Below are 23438 nucleotides of genomic sequence, written 5' to 3'. Positions count from 1 at the left end.
AGCGAAAACTGTCTAGCGAATGTTACTAGAGTATGCAGTTTCCCTTCAACGATACTTGATTAACCTAGATTTTTAGGAGGAAAGGGAGATTTTTTTTTCTTTTAAATTTAGTAGTTTCAGTCTTTGAGTAAGTTTAGTCACTGAAGAGTTATTATTTAACCTTCAGCCGTAAAAAAACTTGATCAACAACAGGGTAGAAACAAACCAAAAGAGAGATTTCTTTTGAATTTCAGGCAATTGAAAGAAATAGAATCAATAGTGCTTCGTCAAATAATTTCTCTATAACAGAAGATTTATTCTCTCACGACAAGTAAATGCAGGGGAAAATCGAATCTGATTAAACTGAAACGAAGTCGAATAAAACTGGCAGGAAAAAGTTGTAATGAAATGCACAGATTAGAAATACGATAGGGCTAATATTAGACCAGTATCGAGTAATGTGATTTGCTCTGAACTTTAGATTTTCCTCTATTCAAGCCTTCTGGTACAATTGCTCAAAGAAATGTAAAAGTTGGTAAGGGAAAATACGCGGAGACTAACAAAAAAAAAACAATTTGCACAGTCAACAACAAATTTAACCGTCGAGTGAAGTTAATGGGTGGTGATTGAATAATAAAAGTATGTGGATGGGTCTTTTATTGAGATTAAAATTCACAACTCTCAGAGGAGAGAGAAAATAAAAACGGATTTGTCTTCTTCTTCTTGACACTTTCTTATTCCAAAACAAGAAAGATGCAGTGACACACAATAAGACAAATTAACCTAATAACTATCTTCAGAGTGCGACGATGAGTTAGACCAAACCAATGAAAAAACAGAAAGACTGTTTAGTAAGCTTTTATCTCTCAAAATAATTCTTTACAAAATTTGAATTTGCAAAGTGACGCTCTTCAATGAGGTGGGAACACGTCCTATGATAAAATCCGTCAACAAAAATGTTCGATAGAATTAATAGCTGAAATTGTTTCTTTAACTCCTTCACTCTCTAAACTAAGTAGCAAAAACTAGGAGAAAAAGATCCAAAGACACGCAGCGGCTTTCCAAAAGAAAACTAGGACAGATAAAACAGGATTATCTAACCGAAAACCAACACAGATCCAACTGAACTGAATCAAGTACAGGAAATCCGAAGAATATTCTGTATTTCAAATCAAATAAAACCAACTCACAAACACCGTTTATTAAACAAGTGATGGATGGTGGATTAAAAAAAAAAGAAAAAAAGATGAGGGAAAAGAGGATGATATATGGTTCGGCCTGGTGAATGTAATACTTCCCCGAGTCCTAATAATATATCCCTTGAGTGATGAAGAACTTTGTCCGTTGACCTTCTGAAAACCTCATCAAAAAGATACCTAACTGTACGTACACAAAATAACAAGCATTTAAACTATATAGGTTGAAATTTATATATTTTTCTCTTGTTTTTTTTTCTTTCATTTTGACAAATCGAAGAAAAAGAAAAAGAACTTCGTTCTAAAGTGGAAACTTAATGAGCTTTAAGTTAGTTCAGCTGAAATATACTGACTGACATTCAGAAAAACTGAAATTGTTCTAGTTACAAAGACACGAAGTAGGGAAAAAGGAAAAAGAAGCGAAAAATTATAAGATTGTGAGGTCTGAAAACTGGAAATTCGAATCAATACCGGGTTGAATGAATCATGATCCAGAAAGAATACAGCAAACAGAGAAAATTTTTTTCTGTGTCAGCATCCGCTGCGGGGTTTCTTAGGGTGAGTGGGTTAAACATCGAATGACTAAACAGGGAAACACCAGGTGCAATACCTGTTGCTTGTTACTCACTGTTACACACTGTTACTAGCTGATACTTAGGGACAAGCTGTTGGGGCTGAAGCTCCGGTAGAGGACTGGCAGTTCGGTAGACGAAAGCTGTATCTGGCATCTCATTTCATCGTGTATACGGTTTGAATTCCATTGTCGAGATTTAGTACGGCTGAACCCACGGAATGTGATAATAGGTAATTAGTCAGATTTGCCAGTTGGAAGAATTGGAGCTGAGATAGCTTTCTCTCAGTTGTCGGCATGGTACGAATTATATCCGTTCCCTAGTTCAATTAATATTAAAATAAATGAGATTGTATACCTGTTTTCTTTTTTATATAGTGCATGCCCATCTTTGTGTTATCACTTCAATTGAGTAGCTGTAAGTGATAGCTTCGGTTTTGGGTTTGGGGTACTGATCTTGTTGACGGTTGTATTTAGTTTTCTTTCTATGGGCAACGGATCGGGATCATCCAACATCATAGAAACGTCTTGTGGTTCGTTCCATATCGTTGGTGGACCCTCAGCGAACGATAAAGATTTCATCACTTTGCTTGGTGTCACGTCGGGGGAACCCTCGCCCATCATACCTTGTTTCATCAGCTTCTGTCTCCATGTAGGCTGCTGTTTTTGCATCGGCGATGATCTTTTCCGTTGAGTTGATACGTTTAATTGTTGTGCAAATTGATCAAATTCTTGATCTAACTTATTCAATTTGTTCAATTCCCGTTCAATGGTCCCCACCATTGTTGTATTTGATCCATCAGTGTTTTCGTTTTCATCTACTATACTCTTGGATATAATTTGGAAATGCGATCTCAATATTGGATCCTCAATAACTTTTTCCATCAGTCTAGTGCCATTGACCAAGATCTCGTTTCTAACTGATTCTGATAATCCGCTTATCAGAATCTCATATTGTTCGAAATCAATGGCCTCTTGCCAATACTCGCAGTCTCGCATTTTTTTCAACTGGATGGTTTTCATATATTCTAAGGTACGATCGATATCATTTGGATCATCGAATTGAACTTCAAGTTCATTCATCTTCAACAAAATCTGTTCTTGAATAATATGGATGTTGTCTGTAAGAAATACCGCCCTTTCATCATTCAAGTTGTTCAAATATTGCAGTACGTTGCTTAACTCGAAATGAACTAGCTTTAGATAGTGTCGTTTCACCAACATCAATGATTTTATCAATTTTGCATCTTGAATCTTTTCCGAATCTGAAAGATGAATCCTCATTTCTCGTACGGATTCTTTAATCAACATATTAACTTTTTCCCTTCCGTTCCTAAATTGAGACAACTGAATTTCAATCATCTTTTGTTCTCTTGATCGTAGCTCTTCTATTTCGCTTTTCTGCTCTGTTATTAGTTTTAGATACGATCCGACGTGTCTATCCAATGACTGTTTATTCCGTATTACTTTAGTCTTGATCTCTTTTGCCCTATTAGCATATTTAAGTGTGTTAAGAGTTTCATCATAGTGCCCACTACTAGGAGATACACAAACTATCATAACTGTTTTACAATTTCCTCCTAAAGAAAACTTGAGCAATCTGGTCAACTTTGAATCCCTATATGGTACGTGACAGGAGAATCCCGTTCTCGTAGATGACACGCATAATGCGTTTATGCAATTTCCTAATGCTAGTAAGGATCGATTAATATTTGCACCTTCTAGCAATCGTTCGCCTCTATTCTTGGTGACGGCGGCTCTTTCACTACCAGCTAAATCTATGATGGATAACGTTGCAAACGTTTGATCTTGTTTTATATCGGCTGTTCTATTCATTTGAGCAACATGTATTTGAAGTACAGCGTGTGATCTTGAACTGGTCTCATTCGCATCCGTAGGAGAAGTAGTTCTATTCATGTTTCCTTTGATGACTAGGTCCATCACTTCCTCCACATTTTCGGGTGAATGTTTTGATAAGTTGGAGACGAAGGTTCGATTGTATGAATCTTCCCTTATTACAAGTTTCTTTGACGATATATTGGGATCCAATAGGTCATGGATTTGTTCGTTGTAAATCTCTAAAAATGATAATTGCAATTGAAACTTCTTGGTATCTTTTAATTGCTCCATCCTTATGAACAATTCCTGCATAGTTAAGAAAATTATTCCAGGTTGCTCTGAGGTACCACTGATAGTAAACGTTTTACCACATCCTGTGGCACCATATGCAAATACGGTGCCGTTGAATCCATCGAGTACAGAGTCTAACAACGGTCTTGTGGTATTCTCATAAACTTCTTGTTGGGTCACATCCATATCGAAAATTCTATCAAAGATAAATTTCTGCTCTCCAAATCGTCTGAGCCTTCTTCTATTCTCATTGGAACTACTGTGCACAAGGTTCTCATTCAATTCATTCAATGGATTGGATTTACTTGGATCAAATATCAACATCTTATCATCTACGCAATCGATGATCTTTCGTATTCCAATGGGCCTGAATTTGGACTGAGTTCTGAGCAGAGTACTTTTGTCATCTATTCCCAGACTCGGTGCGGATAATGGTATATTCAGTACAGTGTCTTTCAGATACACCATGTTACCGTTCTCTTCATGTACAAGGCGCGTGCTTTCCTCATCGGTAAAAGGGCGTACTCTAACTGCCACCAGAATGGATGATTGACGAGTCTCTGGGACGATATTATGCATAATGATACCAGAAGTAAATCACTCCTAGAGTATAATCAGGTAGTATTAAAGTATTGTGTTCAATGGTTTGGACCATATATAACAACTTTTGTATGCATCTACATGTAGTTATGCCTATCTTATGGAGCTGCTACTTGGTATTTGTTTTTGTGTGGAAATCATCTTAAAAATGTAAATACGAAATTCCTAAAATGTAAACATTGGCAGTTAGTATGAAGAAGATATAAAAGAAGGTACTTGACCGTTCATCGATTAGAATGAACCGTATTAAGATGGTTTGTTTATATCTAAGGGGACTGGGCATAATTTGGGTCGTTCTCTATGATTATGGTTTTGAAATCACGTGATCATGATAGTGCTTGTGGTTACTACAGGTCGCCTCAGCAAAGAAATAGAGGAGCATTGACATCTTCTATACTCCCAACGATCACTGCTGGATATAGCAGTGATAAAGTCACGTTATAAAGGGCTATTTCTGTTCTTGTTATAGATTTACTTCTTTGAGAATCATAAGATTTATTTTCACAAAGGAAAAAACAAAATTCATTTAAAACAGAAATCGAAACTACGGACTAAAACTAAAGCTATTCTTTTGAATTTAAGGAGTATACTTAAAACATCCTCAAAAAGTGTATAACAGCCCTGCTGCTAAGCCGTATTTTTAATCCATTTCATTATAATAAAATATTAGAGGCACCTTGCTGAAATATCAAGGCAGCAAACCTTCAAACCGATAAAGAAAGAACAGTGATTGGACGGAGATCGGAGAAGAAAATTTTGTTCTAGCTTTGAAGATCAAGAGTGCAACCCGTACCAAATAGATCAAAACTCTAGTAACCACCGGTTTCATAGACCGATCATTAGTTTTGTTTAGATAAGAACACAAATCACATTAATTTAATACCAAAAATGTCTTTTAAATTTAATAGTGGAACGTTCGAAGACAATACGTTTAACGAGCAGATACGTGATAGGCTTACAAGAGCTTTGAATCCCAGCAGATTTGAGAATCCAGAATCTACTAGTGGCCAGGATGGAAGCGACTCCCAAAAGAAACCGAAAAAATTGGATATCCTAAAATCTGGGGTAACTGTTCGTCAAGTTGATTTCCGTACCATTCCACAACTTGAGATTTTGGATTTGGATGTTTCTGCTCAATCAAAATCTCTACTAAAAGGTATCTGCAAGATCTCTTGCAAAGATGCAATGATACAAATAACGACTGAGATTGAGGCCAATTTGTTACTTCTCTATGAAGCTGTCTCACCAGAATTCACCACCCCGAAACTCATATCAAATGATTCTTTCACAGTGCCGATAACTATGACTTTTGATCACATTGAACTTGAAGCAATCACTAACATATTTGTGAAGAATACTGGAGTTGGGATATCTTTTAATGATGTCAATTTAGATTTCAGATTTGAATGTTCCATGAAATTGTTACAAACGAGTATCGAGAAGAGACTCAAGAATTCTATGGAAACGATATTTAAGGACGTATTACCAAGCGTTATCTTCAACATGTCTCAGAGATGGTTCACCCATGGTCCAGAACTCGTCGAAGATCCTTCATTGATTGCTACAGACTCCGCATTATCGGAAGTAACTCCGATGACTATATTGGATGATTCTGATTTACAAGATTTATCTCCTGCAACTATGCTTCGTTTGTCGACTCTTATATCCTCCCGGCAATCTTTAGCACTAAATCCAATATCATCACACACTGTAGCAACAATCCCTGGTTGTATTGAAAGACAGAATCTCCGCCGATTCAGTTCTCGGATCCCTTCATTGAACAATTATTACGCACAAGAAGTTGGGAAACACCGACCATCCAAAATATTACCCACCAGGGAGAATAGTAATAGCATTATTGCCAACAAAATGGCATCTGATTTTATTCAGAACAGTCTACCGACAGAAGTTCTGGAAAGCGGTTCCTATAACATAAGGGAAATTGCTAACATACAACAACGAATTTATGAAAGAAACAATGAGGAGAATGTAATAAGAAGAAGAAGAATTAGGTTAGGTAAGAGAAGTAAGTCAGTACAGGATACCGCTGCTAAAATGCATCCTGTTCCAGAATCTGGATCATTACACCCAATTATACAGCCGTCGACAACACCTGCTGCAACAGTGACTCCTCTGTTGTCACCACAACCTGTTGTTGCTAAGTCTCCTCCTGAAAGTATGACGCCAAATACTCTTCCTGAACAATCACCATATACATCCAACATTGCTATTGATAAAATACCTGACCTCACACTACCACAGGCACAACTTCAGAAAGATAAAGTACCAATGAGATTGAATCTCTTGGAGGAGTCATATTTCAAATCTGACCTGAAGGATCTGAGAAATTCTCTGTATTCACCAATGCGCAATCAAAGATTTTACGTACAATCTGAAGATGGAGCAAGGCCTTCTCTTCTAGATGGAAAGCGTTTCAGTTTCGTTGGACTTGCAAATCAACAAATGAAATGGGGCAACGACGATCTTCCCCCACCATATAAGGCTAATTAGTGGTAGCGGCTCTTCATATCTTTTCGAAGTGATATATGTCATAACGCATTCTAATATACATATTACTTAAACACTTATAACAATAATGTAATCTTGACAAACTTTTCGCCAATATGAATATTAGATGCCCTTGGTGTTTCTCAAACGATGCGTTCCTTTATAAGAATGGGTCAAGCACATTTAAAATGCAGACATGCAGAAGGAAGAGCGTAATGAAAGAAGCTGGCAAAGGTCATTTGAGTGGGGCAGACACCAGGTCGCACCTAACTGAAAAGTAGTCCGTTTTTTCAACGAACTTGAATCATTTCAAAGAGGTAGACCCCATATCTAGTTCCCTAGAATTTCATTCCATTCATTGGTTGTATAGCACTTACAGCCAAACGCATGAATTTGGGCTACTTCTTCAGCTAACGCCTTATTCACTATCCTACAACGCGATAGCTTATTCTTTCCAACAAATACGTCGCTAACGACGACTACATCGAATGACTGCCCACACCCATTTGATGTATCTGTTATAAGTGCATGGTAGAAGTTAGGTATTTCTTTCTCTAGCTTGGCCTTCAAATCGTCCTGCGTCAACATATTATGATAATGATAAGCCTTCTAATTCGCCCCCAAAGTTCATAAGCTAGTAAAGCTTAATATATGCTAAGAATAAGAACCGAAAACACGGAAGAAACAGCAGCGCTTGAATATACTTTCGAGTAACTCCGCTTCGTTTTTGTTTACTCCATCGATTATTTTTCACTCGATTAATATTTTATTTCACATTTTGTAAAGTCGCTACTAAAAAGATTCAGATGCAGAAAGGTAATTTAAGCCTGATTAGAGACGGAAGAGCTGAAGAGAATTGTCTTACGGCATTCCACTAAAAATATACAAAGGATAATCTATCCAAGATGTCTAGAGCACTATCCAGAGCGCAACTGAAATCTGTCATCAAGAAAATATCCCAGTTGTATCCCGAGAGTTACGCTGATTCTGCATGGGATAACACCGGCTTGCTAATAGATTGTTCAGTTGACACCGAGCAATCTCATGCCAAAACACAACCAAAGGTGTTGTTGACTATTGATTTGACTGAAAGTGTAGCAAAAGAAGCCCTAGCTAAAGAATGCAATTTGATAGTTGCATACCATCCGTTTATTTTCCCTAGTTGGAAGAAATTAACACCACATAGCAATCCACAACATGCTTCAGCAATAAAATTGATTCAAAGAGGTATTTCTGTATATTCCCCCCATACAGCTATTGATGCAGCTAAGAACGGTGTCAATGACTGGTTAGTTAGCTCTTTGGGTGGTAGTGTATCTTCAAGTGTTTCAATTGAGCGTGTCACTCCTGTTCAAGACGAGGAAGAACATGAAGTTGGATACGGTCGTGTAGTCGATTTGAACGAACCATTATCACTAAAAGACATCGTAAACAACGTGAAGGATACACTGGATTTATCATTTGTTCAGGTCGCTACTAAGAATGAATTGTCCGACCATAAAATCAAGAAAGTCGCTTTATGTGCAGGCAGTGGATCTGGCGTCTTCAAAAGTTTACGTGAAGACGTTGATTTGTATTACACAGGTGAATTATCACATCATGAAGTATTGCGATACAAAGAATCAGGGAAAGCGGTCATTGTCTGTAATCATTCCAATACTGAAAGAGGATTTCTGCGTAAAGTTATGCATCCTTCATTAACGAAATCAGGCATCGACTGCATTGTTTCGGAAACTGACATCGATCCATTGCAAGTTATATAAAAAAGCGTACATCATGAAAGTATATAAAGCAATTTATCAGCGTTGAGATAGTATGGACCTCATATGTACCCTAGCGTTTCAATCCAACTTGTATTTGGATTACCAAATTCATTTGTCGATAGCCAGCCTTATAAAAGATGATCCAATTGGAACAAACTTACAAATTTAGCTACAAAAAAACGGTTAGTAAAGGATACAAGCAAAAGAAGCAGGAGAATAAGCAATACAATAGCAGTTCCAAGATTTAGTAGGTACATCATGGATGCATTCAGTTTGAAGAAAGACAATCGTAAGAAGTTTCAAGATAAAGAGAAGCTAAAGAGGAAGCATGCCACTCCAAGCGATAGAAAATACAGATCACTGAACAAGAAAGCAGAGGCAGAAGCACAAGCCGCGGAAGAAGAGAAGCAATCCATGACTTTAGAGTCGAACGAGCATAGATACACATCTGAGCTACTCGAGGAGCCAGATACAGGATCTGGCGATGAACAAATTGCTGACGTTACTGCAAAGATCAAAGAGATTTTGTTGACAAAAGGCGATGAGCAGCCCTTCTTAAAGAGCGCAACCCCACAAGACACTACCAGAAGATTCACAAAGAAACAGTTAGAGAATATGAGCGTATCTGAACTTAATGAACTACTTCTTAACCGTACAGTAAATGCTAACGAACTTCCTTCTAAATCTAAAATAGCACCCCTGTTAGGATCTAAGTCCTTTGAAAGTTCCTATGGAGGATCAAGTTCAGACGACAAAAACCCCGTCACCACCACGCACAACAATCTACCCCTGTCGCATATTCCAACCCCTTTGAAAGAAGACGAGAGTTTCCTAGACAGTATTATATAGACTAATCAGCATAATGCACTTCTTTGATTCCTCCACAATGATTAAGTAATTGTACACAACAATACAGTACTGACACAACAGGAAGATTGAGTCCGGAGTTAACATCCTGCGTCATACCGTTATGGCTAGTAGATATTCATGTTACAACATATAACAGTACACAAATCACGTGACTAATATTATACCAAAATGATATCGATATCACTTTGCACGTGCTGAACGGTTTATAATCATTTTTGTCTCCTTTCTCCCTCAATTTGCAAAATTTCTTAAAAATGGAACAAATAAGTTACTCATTTACATTACTCATTACACACATGTCTCATGATATGATAAGACTGTTTTGAAAACTATCTACATCTTGTTAGAGCCAAAAGCAATCCAACAAAGTTATTGAAAACACTGACACTGATATCTGATAAGGACAGTTAAAAATATCAATATTTTTTCATTCTTCAAACATAAGCGAGAGTTTAGAGATTAATATTCAGCAAAAGAATAGTTGTGGAACTAGTATCATTTTACAAATTACAAATATATGTTATCAAGTTTAATCCATATCCGGCCTTTTGGGAATTTATAGAGAAAACGAAAACGAGACTTCGAGAAGAGAAAATATAGTTATCATTAATCATAATCCTTTTTTGCATGATGTCTACCGATACGATGTATTTTAATAGCTCACGATCTATGCCGAGCCATAGAGGCCGTCATCAGAAACAAACACGATTGCAAAAACCTGATAGGCGAATGGAGAACCAGATAAAGCTTAGAAAGCAGCAGTCTGCAGAACCTCCTGTCGTTTCCAATCAGGATCATGAGACTGCTATGTCACAATTTGCTTACTCTGGTTATGGAAATCAAGGAACTTCGCTGACCACTGCTTCATCTGAGGCGATGGATACCATGGGTTTTGTATCAGATGACTTGAAGCAACTACTTTCTATGACAGATTCAAACAAAAAAGAGAACAGCTCTCCGCAACTTAACCACAACCAACAACAACAACAGCCACTGCCTGTTTCGAACTCACCAAGATTGAGCCCATCCGGAACTTACCAGCAATCCCCTTTACCCCCCAACCAAGGACTCTACGGACCTATGATGGTCCCTCCACCATTTTTAATGAGCAATGTGCCAAAACTAGGTCCACATCCCTACGCTGGTATTGCAAATGGTCCTGGTATGTTGCCTATGTATGTTCCTATGAATGCTGGTCGTCCAATCAACCAACCTCCTGCATACCCTCAAGCAATGTACAATGCGACTCACCAACAAGGTATTGCATTCCCACCGCAACAACTTTTTCAACATCAACAATTACATTCATCACAGCCACAACCACAACAAGTCCAACAAGTTCAGCAACAAAAACTGCAATCTCCAGCTCCAAATAATGCACAGATTACAAAATCATCTGTGGAGCCGCAAACTGTTGTAGGTAACACAGAACAAACCAAACAACCTGCATCTGACAACAAACAGATTTCAAAATCTCCCAAAGAAGAATCTCGTCAACAACGTTCTGAGAACTCTTCATCTCATTCAAAAACAAAATCCTCAAAGAAGAGGAATGCGAGAAAGAACGACAGTATCCCTCCACAACAGGTTCCAGTTTCGTTTTCATCACCATCTGCTCCATCTTCCAGATCTTCGAAAAGCAGCAACAAGAAAAGCAATCATATGAGGTCTGAATCAAGATCTGATGATCATAGCAAATGTTATGCTGGTGCTACGTTTGCTACAGAAGCTCCTCAGGTAACCACCTTGCCGAAACCAAGTTTCGTTTGATACCATGGTTACGAAATGGCCGAAATTTTTCAATTGCATATTATTTCAATAATGACTATTCACTTCTTAACAATTGTGTTTTTTTACAACCAACTTTCGAATGATACAACATACTGTAATTATTGTATATTACGGTTGATCATATTTCAAAAGTTGTATTCATAATCTTGCAAACTCATAATTACAGCACCATAAATGCTGTGTCAATGTTGAACAAGGTTTTGTAAGGTATCTTTTTCCCTTTTTCTCTTTTTTTTTTTTTTTTTTTTGAATCTTTTTTTTTATATCACTTTGATCGGACAGAAACCAATGCAATAATATCAACTTGCTACCACTACTTCTTTGTTTCATATGGTACTGTGTGATCTCAGCATTTGTGTAAAACTAGGTAAATATTAATACCATGATTATTTGTCCCGTCTGTTACTCTAGTTGCAGTATCTTAGTTTTGTCCATTCTTTGGAATTATTTCAGGAAGGCAATGTATAGAATTGACTGTACATAAAAATTTATTAAATAATCTACAAAACCACGTTCTTGGCCAATTTGTTCTTGTAATCCAAGATGCTACCATCCCATCTGGTGGCAGTCTTATGTTCGACAACGAAAATGTCCTTTGCAATCTTGTCAAGCAATCTGAAATCGTGCGAGACAACAACGACACCACCATTGAATTCGTTAATAGCGTCAGCCAAAGAGTCAATAGTTGGAATATCCAAACCGTTAGTAGGTTCATCTAATAGTAGGACATTTGGTTGTTCCAATGCAAGCAATGCAAACACCACTCTTGATCTTTGACCTTCAGAAAGAGTACCCATTTGAACGGTTTGACCTTCACCTGTTAGACCGTAACGACCTAGTTGACCTCTCCAGTATTGGAAATCCTGAGAGACATGTGGATACTTATCACGGACGAATTCCAAGGCAGACTTGGTCAAGTCCAATTGGTCTTGAGAATGTTGGGAGTAAACACCCAATTTGACGTGACTGTGTCTGGAAACACGACCGCTTTGAGTGGTCAATTGACCAGTCATAATCTTCAACAAAGTAGATTTACCAACACCATTTGGACCGACTAAAGCAATTCTAGAGTCCATATCAACACCAAAGTCTAAATGTTCGTATAGGTTGTTTTCTGAGTTACCATCGTAAGAGAAGGAAATATCATCGAATGCCAAAACTGGAGGTGGTAATCTTTCAACCTCTGGGAATCTGAAGGAGAAGACCTTGTCGGCAGCAACTGGTTGAATCAAACCATCCGCTTCCATTTTGTCCAAAATCTTTTGTCTAGACTTGGCTTGCTTAACTAAGTTGGCATAAGTACCAGCAGAAGCAATGAACTTCTTGATATGAGCAATTTCTTCTTGTTGTTTGGTGTATTGTTTCATTTGATTGGTCTCCAATTCGGAACGAGTCTTAACGTAGGAGTCGTAATTACCACCGTATGCCATCAACTTTTGTAATCTCATATCTAACATATTGGTACAAACACCGTTCAAGAAATCTTGAGAATGAGAGACAAGAACCAAAGTTCTGTCGAATCTCTTCAAATATTCTTCTAACCAAACACAAGCTTCCAAATCCAAATGCGCGGTTGGGTCATCCAACAACAAAAGAGTTGGCTTAACGAACAAAGCCTTAGCAAGAGCGACACGCATCTTCCAACCACCAGACATGTCCTTGGTCTTCTTGTTGATAGTCTTAGAGTTGAAACCCAAACCAATCAAGATAATAGCAGCTCTGGATTCGAAAGTGGATGGATCCATATCGTCCATTCTTTCGTATAGTGGTTCCAATAGATCAGATTCAGGACCATCTTCCAAGAGAATCTTTTCTACCAAATCTTCCAATCTTTTCAATTCACCTTGAGCTTCCCTGACGACGTATTCCAAAGCGGAATATTCACTTGGCTCAGCAGGTTCGTCCAACAAATAAATATCAATATTTTCAGGAATTGGGTATTCTCTGCTGGCAACAGCCTTCAAGAAAGTGGACTTACCACAACCGTTTTCACCCAATAAACCATAACGACGACCATAATTTAATTCCAATTGGGAATCTTGGATCAAAACTTTACCGTGGAACAACAAGGAAACAGAAGATAGCTTAATATCACGAGAAGTTTCCAATGAATCTAGAACACCGGTAACGACACGGTCAGATATACCGTCTTTATCTTGTTGCAACTTCAATTGTGCAATTTTGTCAGCTGCAGCGGCGGCTTCATCAACTGTTTCATCTTCCTTCTTGGATCTTCTGGTAGTCTTACCAGCAGCAACCCTCTTGGCGTCTCTTTCGGCTTTTTTGGCATCTCTCTTTGCCTTAGATGCAGATACTGGAGCCATTTTCTTTGTACTTTATATTAACGTGTTACCTGTTCCGAATATGCGTGAATATCACTGACAAATATGGAAGATATATCTCGAACTTGTTCAAATACCTGTGTATGAATAATAAGTCTCTGTAGCAACTAACAAAAAAAGGCTATCAGACGCTTTCTTTATAATTCAATACTCTCTAAATGATGAACAAATAAGAGGTTAAATAGCTTGGATATATGTGGATCTAATCTAAGAATACAAAGGAAACAACTGTGTATATAATGGTATATCCATTTCTAACTTTTATTAGATTTTAAACTCTCTAAGATGGGTATAGTTTAGTTTCTAAATATTAAATCAGAGAGATGAGCTTTTGCAAAATTCGATCTTTCTTCTGAAAATTCTTTTCAACGAATTCTTCGATATCTCGCCTCGTATAAAGCGAGAATATAGCCTTTCACATTTCTTTATATGAAATGACGAAGGTCGTGCTTCTTGCTTATGCAAAAAAAGTGGAATTCCTCAGAAAAAAAACAAAGAGCGCCGGTTCGACTGTCAAAGGGAGCTTAATAGACTTTTGTTTTTTGATAAATTTCAATTTCATGAACTTTGTTCAGCTGTACCCAATATATTCAGTCTGAGAACCAATGGATGGTAAAGAGAAACCACAGCTTTGTTAAGATAACTCATTGAATGACGACGAAAGTGTTGAATCTTGGAAGCAGATACACGCATTCGCATTCACGTTCACATACACGTATTATCCGTTGAAAATAGAAGTAACGAAAGCTAACTGTCTGTTTGTTATACTGATATGTCTGCTAGTCTATTTAGAGAGAAATCTGTGGCCGAAGTGAGGGACATTTCTGTTCAATTGAGTAGAGATGTGGTTAAACTTCGTGAGGAATTTGGGAAGGCATTGAAAAGCAACTACCAAGCTGTTGTCGATACCAATGAGCAGATACACTCTCTTTATGAGAATATCCAGGATTTGGATTCAGATCTTTTGCAATTGTGCTTTGGTGATGAGGATTTGTTGCCCAGGATGAATGATACCGAATTGCCATCCATGAAGGTGGCTAAGCGAAGAGGAAGTGACGGTACTTATGGTCGAGAGTCATCGTTCTCTAGCTCGGTTCAGAAGCAACATCTTGAGGAGTCCTATGACTTCAACATAGATGAGGTACAGAACACCCTCAAAGTGAGTTCATGGGTAGTAGCATTGACAAAATTCAAACGTGATCCTTCAGTGTCGGATAGCTTGGACAAGCTTTTGTCTTCTTTCTCGGATTTGCCGATAACTGGAAATGTATTGGATTACTGTGAAAAACTAGGGGAATGGGTAATAACGGAAAAGCCGTCATTAACCTTAGATCAATACCTTTCGCTACTGTCACTTACAGAAGAATCAAAATATCAATTTGATAGCAGAGTTCATACTTGGCTGTTTGATCAAATTGTGCAGCATCCGGATATCTTATCTGGAAGCGTTTCGCCAAAGGTCGCTCAGTTCATGAAGACCGAAAGCTTCCGTGAAGCTATGTCTAACAGACTGATATCACAATATGAGGCCGAATTGAAAAATTGGAATGCCCACAAAGACGACGAAATCAAGGAACCTGAATTGATAGATCCATATGATACAGACAAGAAGACTTCAACTCTGGTAAAAGATATTACAATGTACGAATTAGGACTCACTGACTCTAGAAGGATTCTTCTTCATGATTGCAAAGAGAAAGTATCTGAACTGCTAGTACATCTAAAATCGTTCACAAGTGAAACTCAGTATCGACAGATTACCGATAAACTCAGCCAAATGCTGGAGAAAGAGCGTATCAGAATATTGGAAGATAACAATGGAGATAAACCAAGTTATAGCGCATCCAATATGAATACGCTTGTCGATGCCCTTCTGCTAGAAAGAAATAATTCTCATTATGTAACTTATCTTTCTATGTAGTACGAAATAGGATATTATTACTACTCTTGACACCAGCTATAGTTGCTCGAATAATGCGTTTCCCCATCTTCAGCAGCCTTTCAGCATACTGAAGGTGCATCTCGGTCAACAGCTTAATACTTATCACACCAAGATTTATGTCGCAGATAAGGATTACGTCCTTCCCACGTGACTCTATTTTATTTTTTAAAGCTATGTTAATATGAACCGTCAGCATACACGAGTCAGCGCTTGCACATTTTGTCATTTTGAGATATAAAAGGGGAGCAGCTTTGTGCAGATTTAATCAAGGCATTAAACTTTGCTTGTTGATTTGCATACGTCCTCTTGGAGATTGTTATTGGCATTGCTGTTGCTGTTGATTAACTTCTATTATAAATGCAAAGAAGGTTAGATCGAGTTTTCAGAATGACATACTCTACATTATCGGAATACACATTACAAACAAAGGATAAATTGCGCATCAACAGACAGCATTTGGAGTCTTTAACTTATCCCGGATCAAAGGTTACATTTGATCCAGATCAACCTATTCCTAAACCGGATCCAAATCTCAAGGTGTTCTTCTTTGATATAGATAACTGCCTTTATAAAAAATCGTTAAGGATTCATGACTTAATGGAACAGTCCATTCATCAGTACTTTCAAATGAAGTTCAACCTGGATAATGAAACTGCCAGGGAGCTAAGAGAAAATTACTACAGAACCTACGGACTAGCAATTAAAGGTCTCGTTGATCATCATGAAATCGATGCCGTTGAATATAATGAATTAGTGGACGATTCGTTGCCCCTTCAAGATATTTTGAAACCGGATCCTGAACAAAGAAAGATATTGCAACGAATCAGAGAAAGTGGATGTTTTGACAAGATGTGGCTTTTCACAAATGCATATAAGAATCATGGACTACGTTGTGTACGGTTATTAGGTATTGCTGATCTATTTGATGGGATAACTTACTGTGATTACTCGCAAAGTGACTTAGTCTGTAAGCCCGATGTCAGAGCATTCGAAAAGGCAAAACTTCAATCTGGACTTGGAGAATACTCTAATGCATATTTTATTGACGATAGTGGAAGCAATATTAGAACTTCCATCAAGCTTGGTTTGAGAAAGTCTATCCACTTGGTAGAGGCTGGCTTCGATGACTTTTTCAGTACCAGTCCCAGCGAAGCGACAATCATAAAAGCAATCACTGATTTGCCTAAGGCGTGCCCTGAAATTTTTGCAAAGGAATAAGCCAAATGTAATACCTTATTAGAGTGTCAACTCAGGAGGCGATAACCATAAACCATCTTAGTTTACCAAACAAACAACGGCACACTTAATTTAAGAAAATTAATGTTACAAAATTGTACTTATACATAGGACACAGTAGAGACTAGTCTATATACTAAGATAACTCTATTAATCTGACCTAGCGCTGGGTGATTTTTGAACATACTGTAAGATATGCCTTTATGATCGATAATTGTATTTTTGACGAGTTTTGTGAATTTAAGTCCAATATACAGTCTTTGATGTACGTCATTCGCGGTGAAGGGCCAAACGGTAATGCAGATGTTCCTAAAACAAGTATAATAAAATACAATAAAGACGTCCATTCCTGAGAATCTAGTAAATTTTCGAACTCAGTGATTACATCATTGTCGTTTGGAAATAGTTTAGAAACAATTTCACTTTCAATGGGTATTAATCTAGTTAACCTGTAATGCATTAGATAAAAATTTCGTGGAGTAACTTCGAAATATACCGACAATTTATCACAAGTGAAACGATTCCACATATTTATAACCCATTTTGTCTTTAAATTACCCGATATTTTTCTATCAAGAATGAATTTGATAAAATGCTTAAATGCTTGAACGCTATCCGAATTATTAGATTCGATAAGGCCGCACATAGTTTCTACCGGAATTAATTTACCATAAGGACAGTTTGTATACTCTATATTTGCGCGAAGATCAGCTCCGAATTTCTTGTAAAGATCATCTAGAGGAATGCTTAACCTTTTTCCCAAAAACGTTGAGTATCTGCTTGGTACCACGCTAAAATCAGGATCTTCCCTTAAAAAGTACCAGTCCACAGTACTATCCGAAACGTCAGCAGCTAATTCAGTCAACAATGATGTAGGTATGTTTCTTTTAATTGAGTAAGCTATTTGCTTCTGCCGGTCATAGTGAGGAGAATTCTTACGCTGCGAAGCTTGAACGTCAGGTCGTTTATCCGTGAATGATTTCAGCTCCATGGTCATGTTATTTATTTCCATTGAGCTTTTCAACGATTTATGCCATTCTTCCCAAAGTTTCTCGCGATCTGTACTTCTGCGTCTTTTAGTGCCTATATGTGCGTTGGAGCTCATGATGTTGTTTAACACTCTATCAGTTGGTAGCATAGCATCATCAGAGCTCAGTAAGAAACTCTCCCCAGGATCAGAGAAGTGGTCACTATTTTTTCCGTTATCATCTAGTTCTTCATCTCTTATGTCCCATATTTTGGCATATAGGCCATCATCTGAAGACGCTACGACTTCATCTTCATCATTTGATAGCATTGTAATTAACTAGTAGATCGTTCATGCCTCACTCTTTCTTTATTGATTAAATCCTTTTAGGTTTGGTAGTCCTTAGTTGTGTGGTTTTATATTTTTCCTGTGTTGTTTGCTTAACAATGTCGGAATATAGTTTATTCATACCTCAAAATTAACACAGTGTAAATACTAGTTATACACAAGGCAGTTACGTAAGTGCGAGCACAGTCAATACATTGGCCACCAAATTATGTAATCGCTATAAAATTTGAGCAATAAGTGTTTATGAAAAGTGTCTTTAGTGTTTATTCGCTATTGCTTTCTATTCAGTGCTGCAGATGATCGCACTCATCCTTTAAAGTTTCATTTAAAGTGGATATCTATCGTTTTACTCTTGTTAATGCCAAAAGAGATCTTACAAAAATACAAGAGGGAACAGTTGACATGAATCCTTCTTATTTAATAGGAGCCGATGGTTGAGGGTTTTGTTGCTTCTTTTGTTTTGCGACAGCATAGACAATACCGGACAAGAAGCCCAAAAAGATGGAAAAGATGGATAAGAAGTTCTTTGGAGCGTCAAAGAAGATCAAACCGGAAAGAGCAATTGGTAACTTGTTCAAAGCACCAACCATTGAGTAAGTTGTGGAAGAAGTGACTCTGACACACCAACCGGAACAGTATGAGATACAGACGGCAGTCATACCAGAGATAATCATAGCAGTGACGGAATCTCTACTCAAGTTTTTGGTCAAATTTTCAGTGGACCAATCTTCCATTAGGAAAGATAAGGCTAATAGAACAGGCATGGATAAGATATTGTTGTAGAACATGGTATCGAAATCCTTGAAGTTGGTCAACTTAATTCTCTTTCTCATCACCAAAACGAATGCCGCAGAAGACAAACAGTTAATGAACATCCACATGTAACCGATGTTGAAAAGAGAAGCGCCTGCGTCTGCGGTCTTCTTAAGAGCTTGTTGATCTCCCAAAGTAGCAACCACGGATGAAAGAACCATCAACAAGAAAGATGACAATTCCATAGCGGTCACGCTCCCACCGAAGAACAAAACTTCACCGTAAGCGATCAAGATAATGGTCAAATTTTTGAAAATGGTGTAGATTGGAACAGCCAAGTATTGCAAAGACTTGGAAGATGTGTAGATCATCAAGACCAAGAAAATGGTGATTGGGAACCAGTTCTTCGCATCAGTTCTGTTCAAAGGTCTAAACTTGGCATAACCCAACAGTCTTAGGAAAAATAGCAAATTCACACAAACGGCAGCTTGCACAAACAACATGACGAAATTCATGTTGAACCCTTTCAAATTGACAACAAACTTATTAGTCACTGTCATCATAATAGATGAAAAACAATATGCACCAATGGAGATCGGTCCACTGTTTGCAACGTGGGACAAAGGCCCATTATCAACCTTTAATTGAGACATTTGTTATTTTCAATAGTATTTGAATTATCACGGATGTAAAAGTCTCAACAGTATGGAATATCAATTACAGTGATTTGGTGTATCAGAAAGTTCTTCAAGCGTTATCTTAACGGTCTTCTTTGTTTTCAACAACGTCCAAAATTCAGAAACGGAAAACCAAATTAAAGAATGATGCTTTAAATCAAACAAAATATAATTGACAATTGACCACGGTAAAAGAGGATTAAGTGGCTAAGGCAACAATACAATCTAATGAATCCTATCCCAAGTTCAAATTAAAAAACAGGTTTCCCAGTTGAAGTACCAGACACGCAATATTTATGTTGTTCACGCGTTAACTAACCGTATTCCTTATATGTATATATGCGTATTGGCATTTATTTATATATACAAAGTGAAATTCAAAGCTTTTTTTTCATCTTCAAAAAAATCGATTTCGTGCCTCTTGGGATAAATCTGTAAAGAATGTACATCGTACGAAGTGACTCAAGAAACGGTTCCCGACGTTACGGATACAATGGTCGAAAGCAAACGGTACACGGGATGCAGGCAGCATATTTATACCTTGCATCTCGTTAATGTTACAAGAATTTGTTAGTGTAAACATTAACTAATGGAAGAGTGAGGTGGTGGGTCTGGCACACCTTTTGATATCGTTCTTTTGGTTCTAATGATGAGAGAAAAAAGACGTATGCCGAAAAGTCTGGCCAGAAAAGCAAAATATCTGGTCATAGTGGGATGGGATAAGTGTCACACGAAATTACTGGTTCTAGTTGGACAAAGTACAGCCGAGGTAGAGCCTAGAATAGGAAGAGATCGACGTAAAGTTATTTGTAGAATACGTTGTTCCTTTGATAGGAATAATTCGGTGCCTGGTGATACGGTTGTATGACTATCAGACATATTTAATGTGTCGTCCCCAATTCTAGGATATACAGCATATACGAATGTTTAGATATGAAGATGACTATCCTAGAGCGTAAAAACACAGTCTATCTTTTATTAATAATTCGATACATTTGCTTCGTGAGAAAAGCAGTCTCATAGCTAGTTGTTTGAATTAAGACAGTCAGACTCATATGGTATGAGTCGATTCTGCTAAATTTTTTTTTTCTTTCGGTATGGAAACTATGAAATCTTTAAAATTATATAGTTTTCGAAAAGAAATAAGTGAACAAAGAAGGGCTTCACTGCAATAAGAAGTACAATGATTAACAAGGCTAAAGGGCAACAAAGGGTACAGCTGGGTCTTGAGTGTACCTTAATCAAAGAGATTATTTGTTATTTTTTTGGTCATATAAGGGGTACTGAATCCTTTTTATGATTATATTCAGTATTCTCTTATTATTATTTTGTTCATCAACTGTGGATATATAAGAAGAGAAATCACACAATCCACTTTTATCAACTTGATTAAATCTGTTCCAAAGATGTCGGACAGGGGTCTTCATGATCCCTTCGAACTGTTCGCTAGTACAGATTCTGGCGTGAGCCATGAGCCGTCGTGGAACCATACACAGTTTGATGCCATGTTGGAGATATTGCCTGAAAATCTGAACTTGGATGTTGGGGGACTGCAACAAGACACTTCGTCTCCTGTCGCTACTACTCTGAAATTCGAATCTAATACTACTACTACTACCATTACAAATGCTTCTATGAAAGATGATGGTAGCCCCGATGTTATTGGCGAAGAGGATGATGAAGGTGGCTGGAAAACACCTGTGGCAGAAATATCATCGCATAATGGGTTGAAAAGTAGGCCGATAGATATTGTTCAAAGTGTTACACCATCAACAACTGCAGGCCAGTTAATTGGGAACGACTTGAATTTGCAAAATGGTGAAATTGCTCAACTCTGGGATTTTAATGTCCATGAATTTATGATGACGCCGAGTGATCATAGTGATTCCGCAACGATAAGTGCCCCGTCATCTTTCAACTCAGAACAATTCACTCCAGGAACAACTACACCTGGCTTCAATCCCGCATCTAGCACGGCGTCCATAACTAATAATAATTACAATAATGGCAATAATAACGGCAACAATAATAATAATAATAATACCAACTCTAATTCGCATTTCCAAAACAGTTGGAATCACTTGTTACACCAGCAACATGATAATGGACCGAACAGCAGCTCTTTGGCGTACCAACACCCTAGATTATTCCAAAACAATAACTCTAGTCAGTCAACAATCAAAGCAGATGAATACCAACATAAACAACCTCAACTTCCGCGAAGAAGTAGTTCCAGAAATCTTCTTATTAAAAATGACATGAATGAAGATGGGGCTCTACCTCTACTTACACACACTACTACCAATCTTGTCAAGAAAAATTCCTCTGTGAAAAACCTTCCGACAACCACTCTACCTCAGTATAGAAGGTGTTCTTCGTCGACAAATATGCAAGTCATGAACGGACCTCCCGTGAACAATGGTGCTAAAGCAAATAAACCGCCAACGCAGTGCTATAATTGTAAAACTTTGAAAACTCCACTTTGGAGGCGTGATCCAGATGGTAATACACTTTGTAACGCCTGCGGTTTGTTTCAAAAGTTACACGGCACAATGAGACCTTTATCGTTGAAGAGTGATATCATAAAAAAGAGGAATACCAAGAAGAGAACCAAAAAAGATGACAAACCAGCATCAAATATGGAATTACAAGGACAGAATGATCATTCCACAAATAGAGGATCACAGTCTCCTGAGAAATTTCAAAGGAAACTTTCGGCAAAGCACACTTCAATTCAGCCGGCAGCTAATATTTATAACCAATCTGCATTAAGTCAAAACTCATTGAATAATCTCAACAAGAAGACGGCAACAAAATCCAGACGTTCCTCAACTTCATCCTCAACGTCCAGCAAGTCATCTTCATCAAGATCTGTTGTTCCAATTCTGCCAAAACCATCACCTGGGTCAAGGGAAAACACATTACAACAATTCCAATATCAAATTCAAATGCAAGTCTCTCAACCTAATAGCGCGGCATCTTCACCTAGATATTCGAATTCACCCAGGTTTTATCCAACGTCTCCTTCAACTGGTCTTGGTGTTTCAATACCCCGTCGCAAATCTTCGAGAACTCAAATATCCCAGTCATCATCATTTATGGCACAGTCACTACAACAGCTACAACACCAACAGCATAACTCCTCCTCAAATCATACTTCTGCAGGAATAAGCACTAACGGTAGTAACAGCCAGGCATCTACTGCAACTTCACAGAATGCGAACAATCTATCATCATCCACAAATTCTTCGAGCAACGCGACAATATCAGCACCGAATTCATGGGCCAATCATTCTCTGTCACAGCCGCAAAACATTGCATCACCCAACTCATCAAGATCACCGTTTGAGCTATTTTCAAATCCAAACTCCCAACCAAAGAAGTCACACAAATCTTTACTTTCCCAGCAATTACAGAATTCCTCTAATTCATCTTCAAGCTCCTCATCATTTGTTGAAAATGCTTCTTCTGGTCAACAGTTGTCACAAACACCACCATCACATCATAGCCAAACACAACAAAATTTTGGCTCTTCAGTACCAGCAGCATCGCCAAGAAGCAGTTATGTAGATACCCTTCAACAACAAAGAGGTATACTGCAATACGAACAGCAACAAGTGGCTAGACGAAAGACTCCATCAACCAGGCAATCCAACCCTTCATTGTTCGAATCATCGGGCTCGTCTCTTTCGAAACCAAAAAAGGAAAACAATGTAATGGATGATTTGGATTGGTTGAAGTTTGGCATGTAACAATTCATAGGAT

The 23438-nt window shown here is 37.8% G+C and overlaps 12 protein-coding genes across 12 annotated transcripts; 7 read left to right on the top strand and 5 right to left on the bottom strand.

Annotated features, from left to right (window-relative positions):
* Positions 1 to 2145: 2145 nt before the first annotated feature.
* On the bottom strand, positions 2146 to 4455 carry KIP3 (tubulin-dependent ATPase KIP3; the record flags this gene model as incomplete). Its single annotated transcript, XM_451070.1, has 1 exon — positions 2146 to 4455. One exon carries the CDS (start codon positions 4453 to 4455, stop codon positions 2146 to 2148), a length of 2310 nt encoding a protein of 769 aa, XP_451070.1.
* Positions 4456 to 5364: 909 nt separating this feature from the next.
* MDM34 (ERMES complex subunit MDM34) lies at positions 5365 to 6987 on the top strand (the record flags this gene model as incomplete). The annotated part of the gene is made up of 1 exon (XM_451068.1): positions 5365 to 6987. The coding sequence occupies one exon, from the start codon at positions 5365 to 5367 to the stop codon at positions 6985 to 6987; it is 1623 nt and encodes a 540-aa protein (XP_451068.1).
* A 327-nt stretch (positions 6988 to 7314) lies between these two features.
* On the bottom strand, positions 7315 to 7572 carry BOL2 (Bol2p; the record flags this gene model as incomplete). The annotated part of the gene is made up of 1 exon (XM_451067.1): positions 7315 to 7572. The coding sequence occupies one exon, from the start codon at positions 7570 to 7572 to the stop codon at positions 7315 to 7317; it is 258 nt and encodes an 85-aa protein (XP_451067.1).
* Positions 7573 to 7889: 317 nt separating this feature from the next.
* NIF3 (uncharacterized protein) lies at positions 7890 to 8747 on the top strand (the record flags this gene model as incomplete). The annotated part of the gene is made up of 1 exon (XM_451066.1): positions 7890 to 8747. One exon carries the CDS (start codon positions 7890 to 7892, stop codon positions 8745 to 8747), a length of 858 nt encoding a protein of 285 aa, XP_451066.1.
* Positions 8748 to 9005: 258 nt separating this feature from the next.
* On the top strand, positions 9006 to 9596 carry KLLA0_A01496g (uncharacterized protein; the record flags this gene model as incomplete). The annotated part of the gene is made up of 1 exon (XM_451065.1): positions 9006 to 9596. One exon carries the CDS (start codon positions 9006 to 9008, stop codon positions 9594 to 9596), a length of 591 nt encoding a protein of 196 aa, XP_451065.1.
* Positions 9597 to 10244: 648 nt separating this feature from the next.
* KLLA0_A01474g (uncharacterized protein) lies at positions 10245 to 11387 on the top strand (the record flags this gene model as incomplete). Its single annotated transcript, XM_451064.1, has 1 exon — positions 10245 to 11387. The coding sequence occupies one exon, from the start codon at positions 10245 to 10247 to the stop codon at positions 11385 to 11387; it is 1143 nt and encodes a 380-aa protein (XP_451064.1).
* A 521-nt stretch (positions 11388 to 11908) lies between these two features.
* Positions 11909 to 13732, bottom strand: ARB1 (ATP-binding cassette family ATPase ARB1; the record flags this gene model as incomplete). The annotated part of the gene is made up of 1 exon (XM_451063.1): positions 11909 to 13732. One exon carries the CDS (start codon positions 13730 to 13732, stop codon positions 11909 to 11911), a length of 1824 nt encoding a protein of 607 aa, XP_451063.1.
* A 790-nt stretch (positions 13733 to 14522) lies between these two features.
* COG1 (Golgi transport complex subunit COG1) lies at positions 14523 to 15671 on the top strand (the record flags this gene model as incomplete). Its single annotated transcript, XM_451062.1, has 1 exon — positions 14523 to 15671. One exon carries the CDS (start codon positions 14523 to 14525, stop codon positions 15669 to 15671), a length of 1149 nt encoding a protein of 382 aa, XP_451062.1.
* Positions 15672 to 16049: 378 nt separating this feature from the next.
* On the top strand, positions 16050 to 16910 carry KLLA0_A01408g (uncharacterized protein; the record flags this gene model as incomplete). Its single annotated transcript, XM_451061.1, has 1 exon — positions 16050 to 16910. The coding sequence occupies one exon, from the start codon at positions 16050 to 16052 to the stop codon at positions 16908 to 16910; it is 861 nt and encodes a 286-aa protein (XP_451061.1).
* Positions 16911 to 17088: 178 nt separating this feature from the next.
* Positions 17089 to 18225, bottom strand: KRE29 (Smc5-Smc6 complex subunit KRE29; the record flags this gene model as incomplete). Its single annotated transcript, XM_451060.1, has 1 exon — positions 17089 to 18225. One exon carries the CDS (start codon positions 18223 to 18225, stop codon positions 17089 to 17091), a length of 1137 nt encoding a protein of 378 aa, XP_451060.1.
* Positions 18226 to 18656: 431 nt separating this feature from the next.
* Positions 18657 to 19649, bottom strand: VRG4 (GDP-mannose transporter; the record flags this gene model as incomplete). Its single annotated transcript, XM_451059.1, has 1 exon — positions 18657 to 19649. One exon carries the CDS (start codon positions 19647 to 19649, stop codon positions 18657 to 18659), a length of 993 nt encoding a protein of 330 aa, XP_451059.1.
* Positions 19650 to 21079: 1430 nt separating this feature from the next.
* Positions 21080 to 23425, top strand: GLN3 (nitrogen-responsive transcriptional regulator GLN3; the record flags this gene model as incomplete). The annotated part of the gene is made up of 1 exon (XM_451058.1): positions 21080 to 23425. The coding sequence occupies one exon, from the start codon at positions 21080 to 21082 to the stop codon at positions 23423 to 23425; it is 2346 nt and encodes a 781-aa protein (XP_451058.1).
* Positions 23426 to 23438: the final 13 nt, after the last annotated feature.

The sequence above is a fragment of the Kluyveromyces lactis genome, assembly GCF_000002515.2.
Source record: "Kluyveromyces lactis strain NRRL Y-1140 chromosome A complete sequence".
Classification (NCBI taxonomy): Eukaryota; Fungi; Ascomycota; class Saccharomycetes; order Saccharomycetales; family Saccharomycetaceae; genus Kluyveromyces; species Kluyveromyces lactis.
This window is presented reverse-complemented; position numbering and strand designations above follow the sequence as displayed.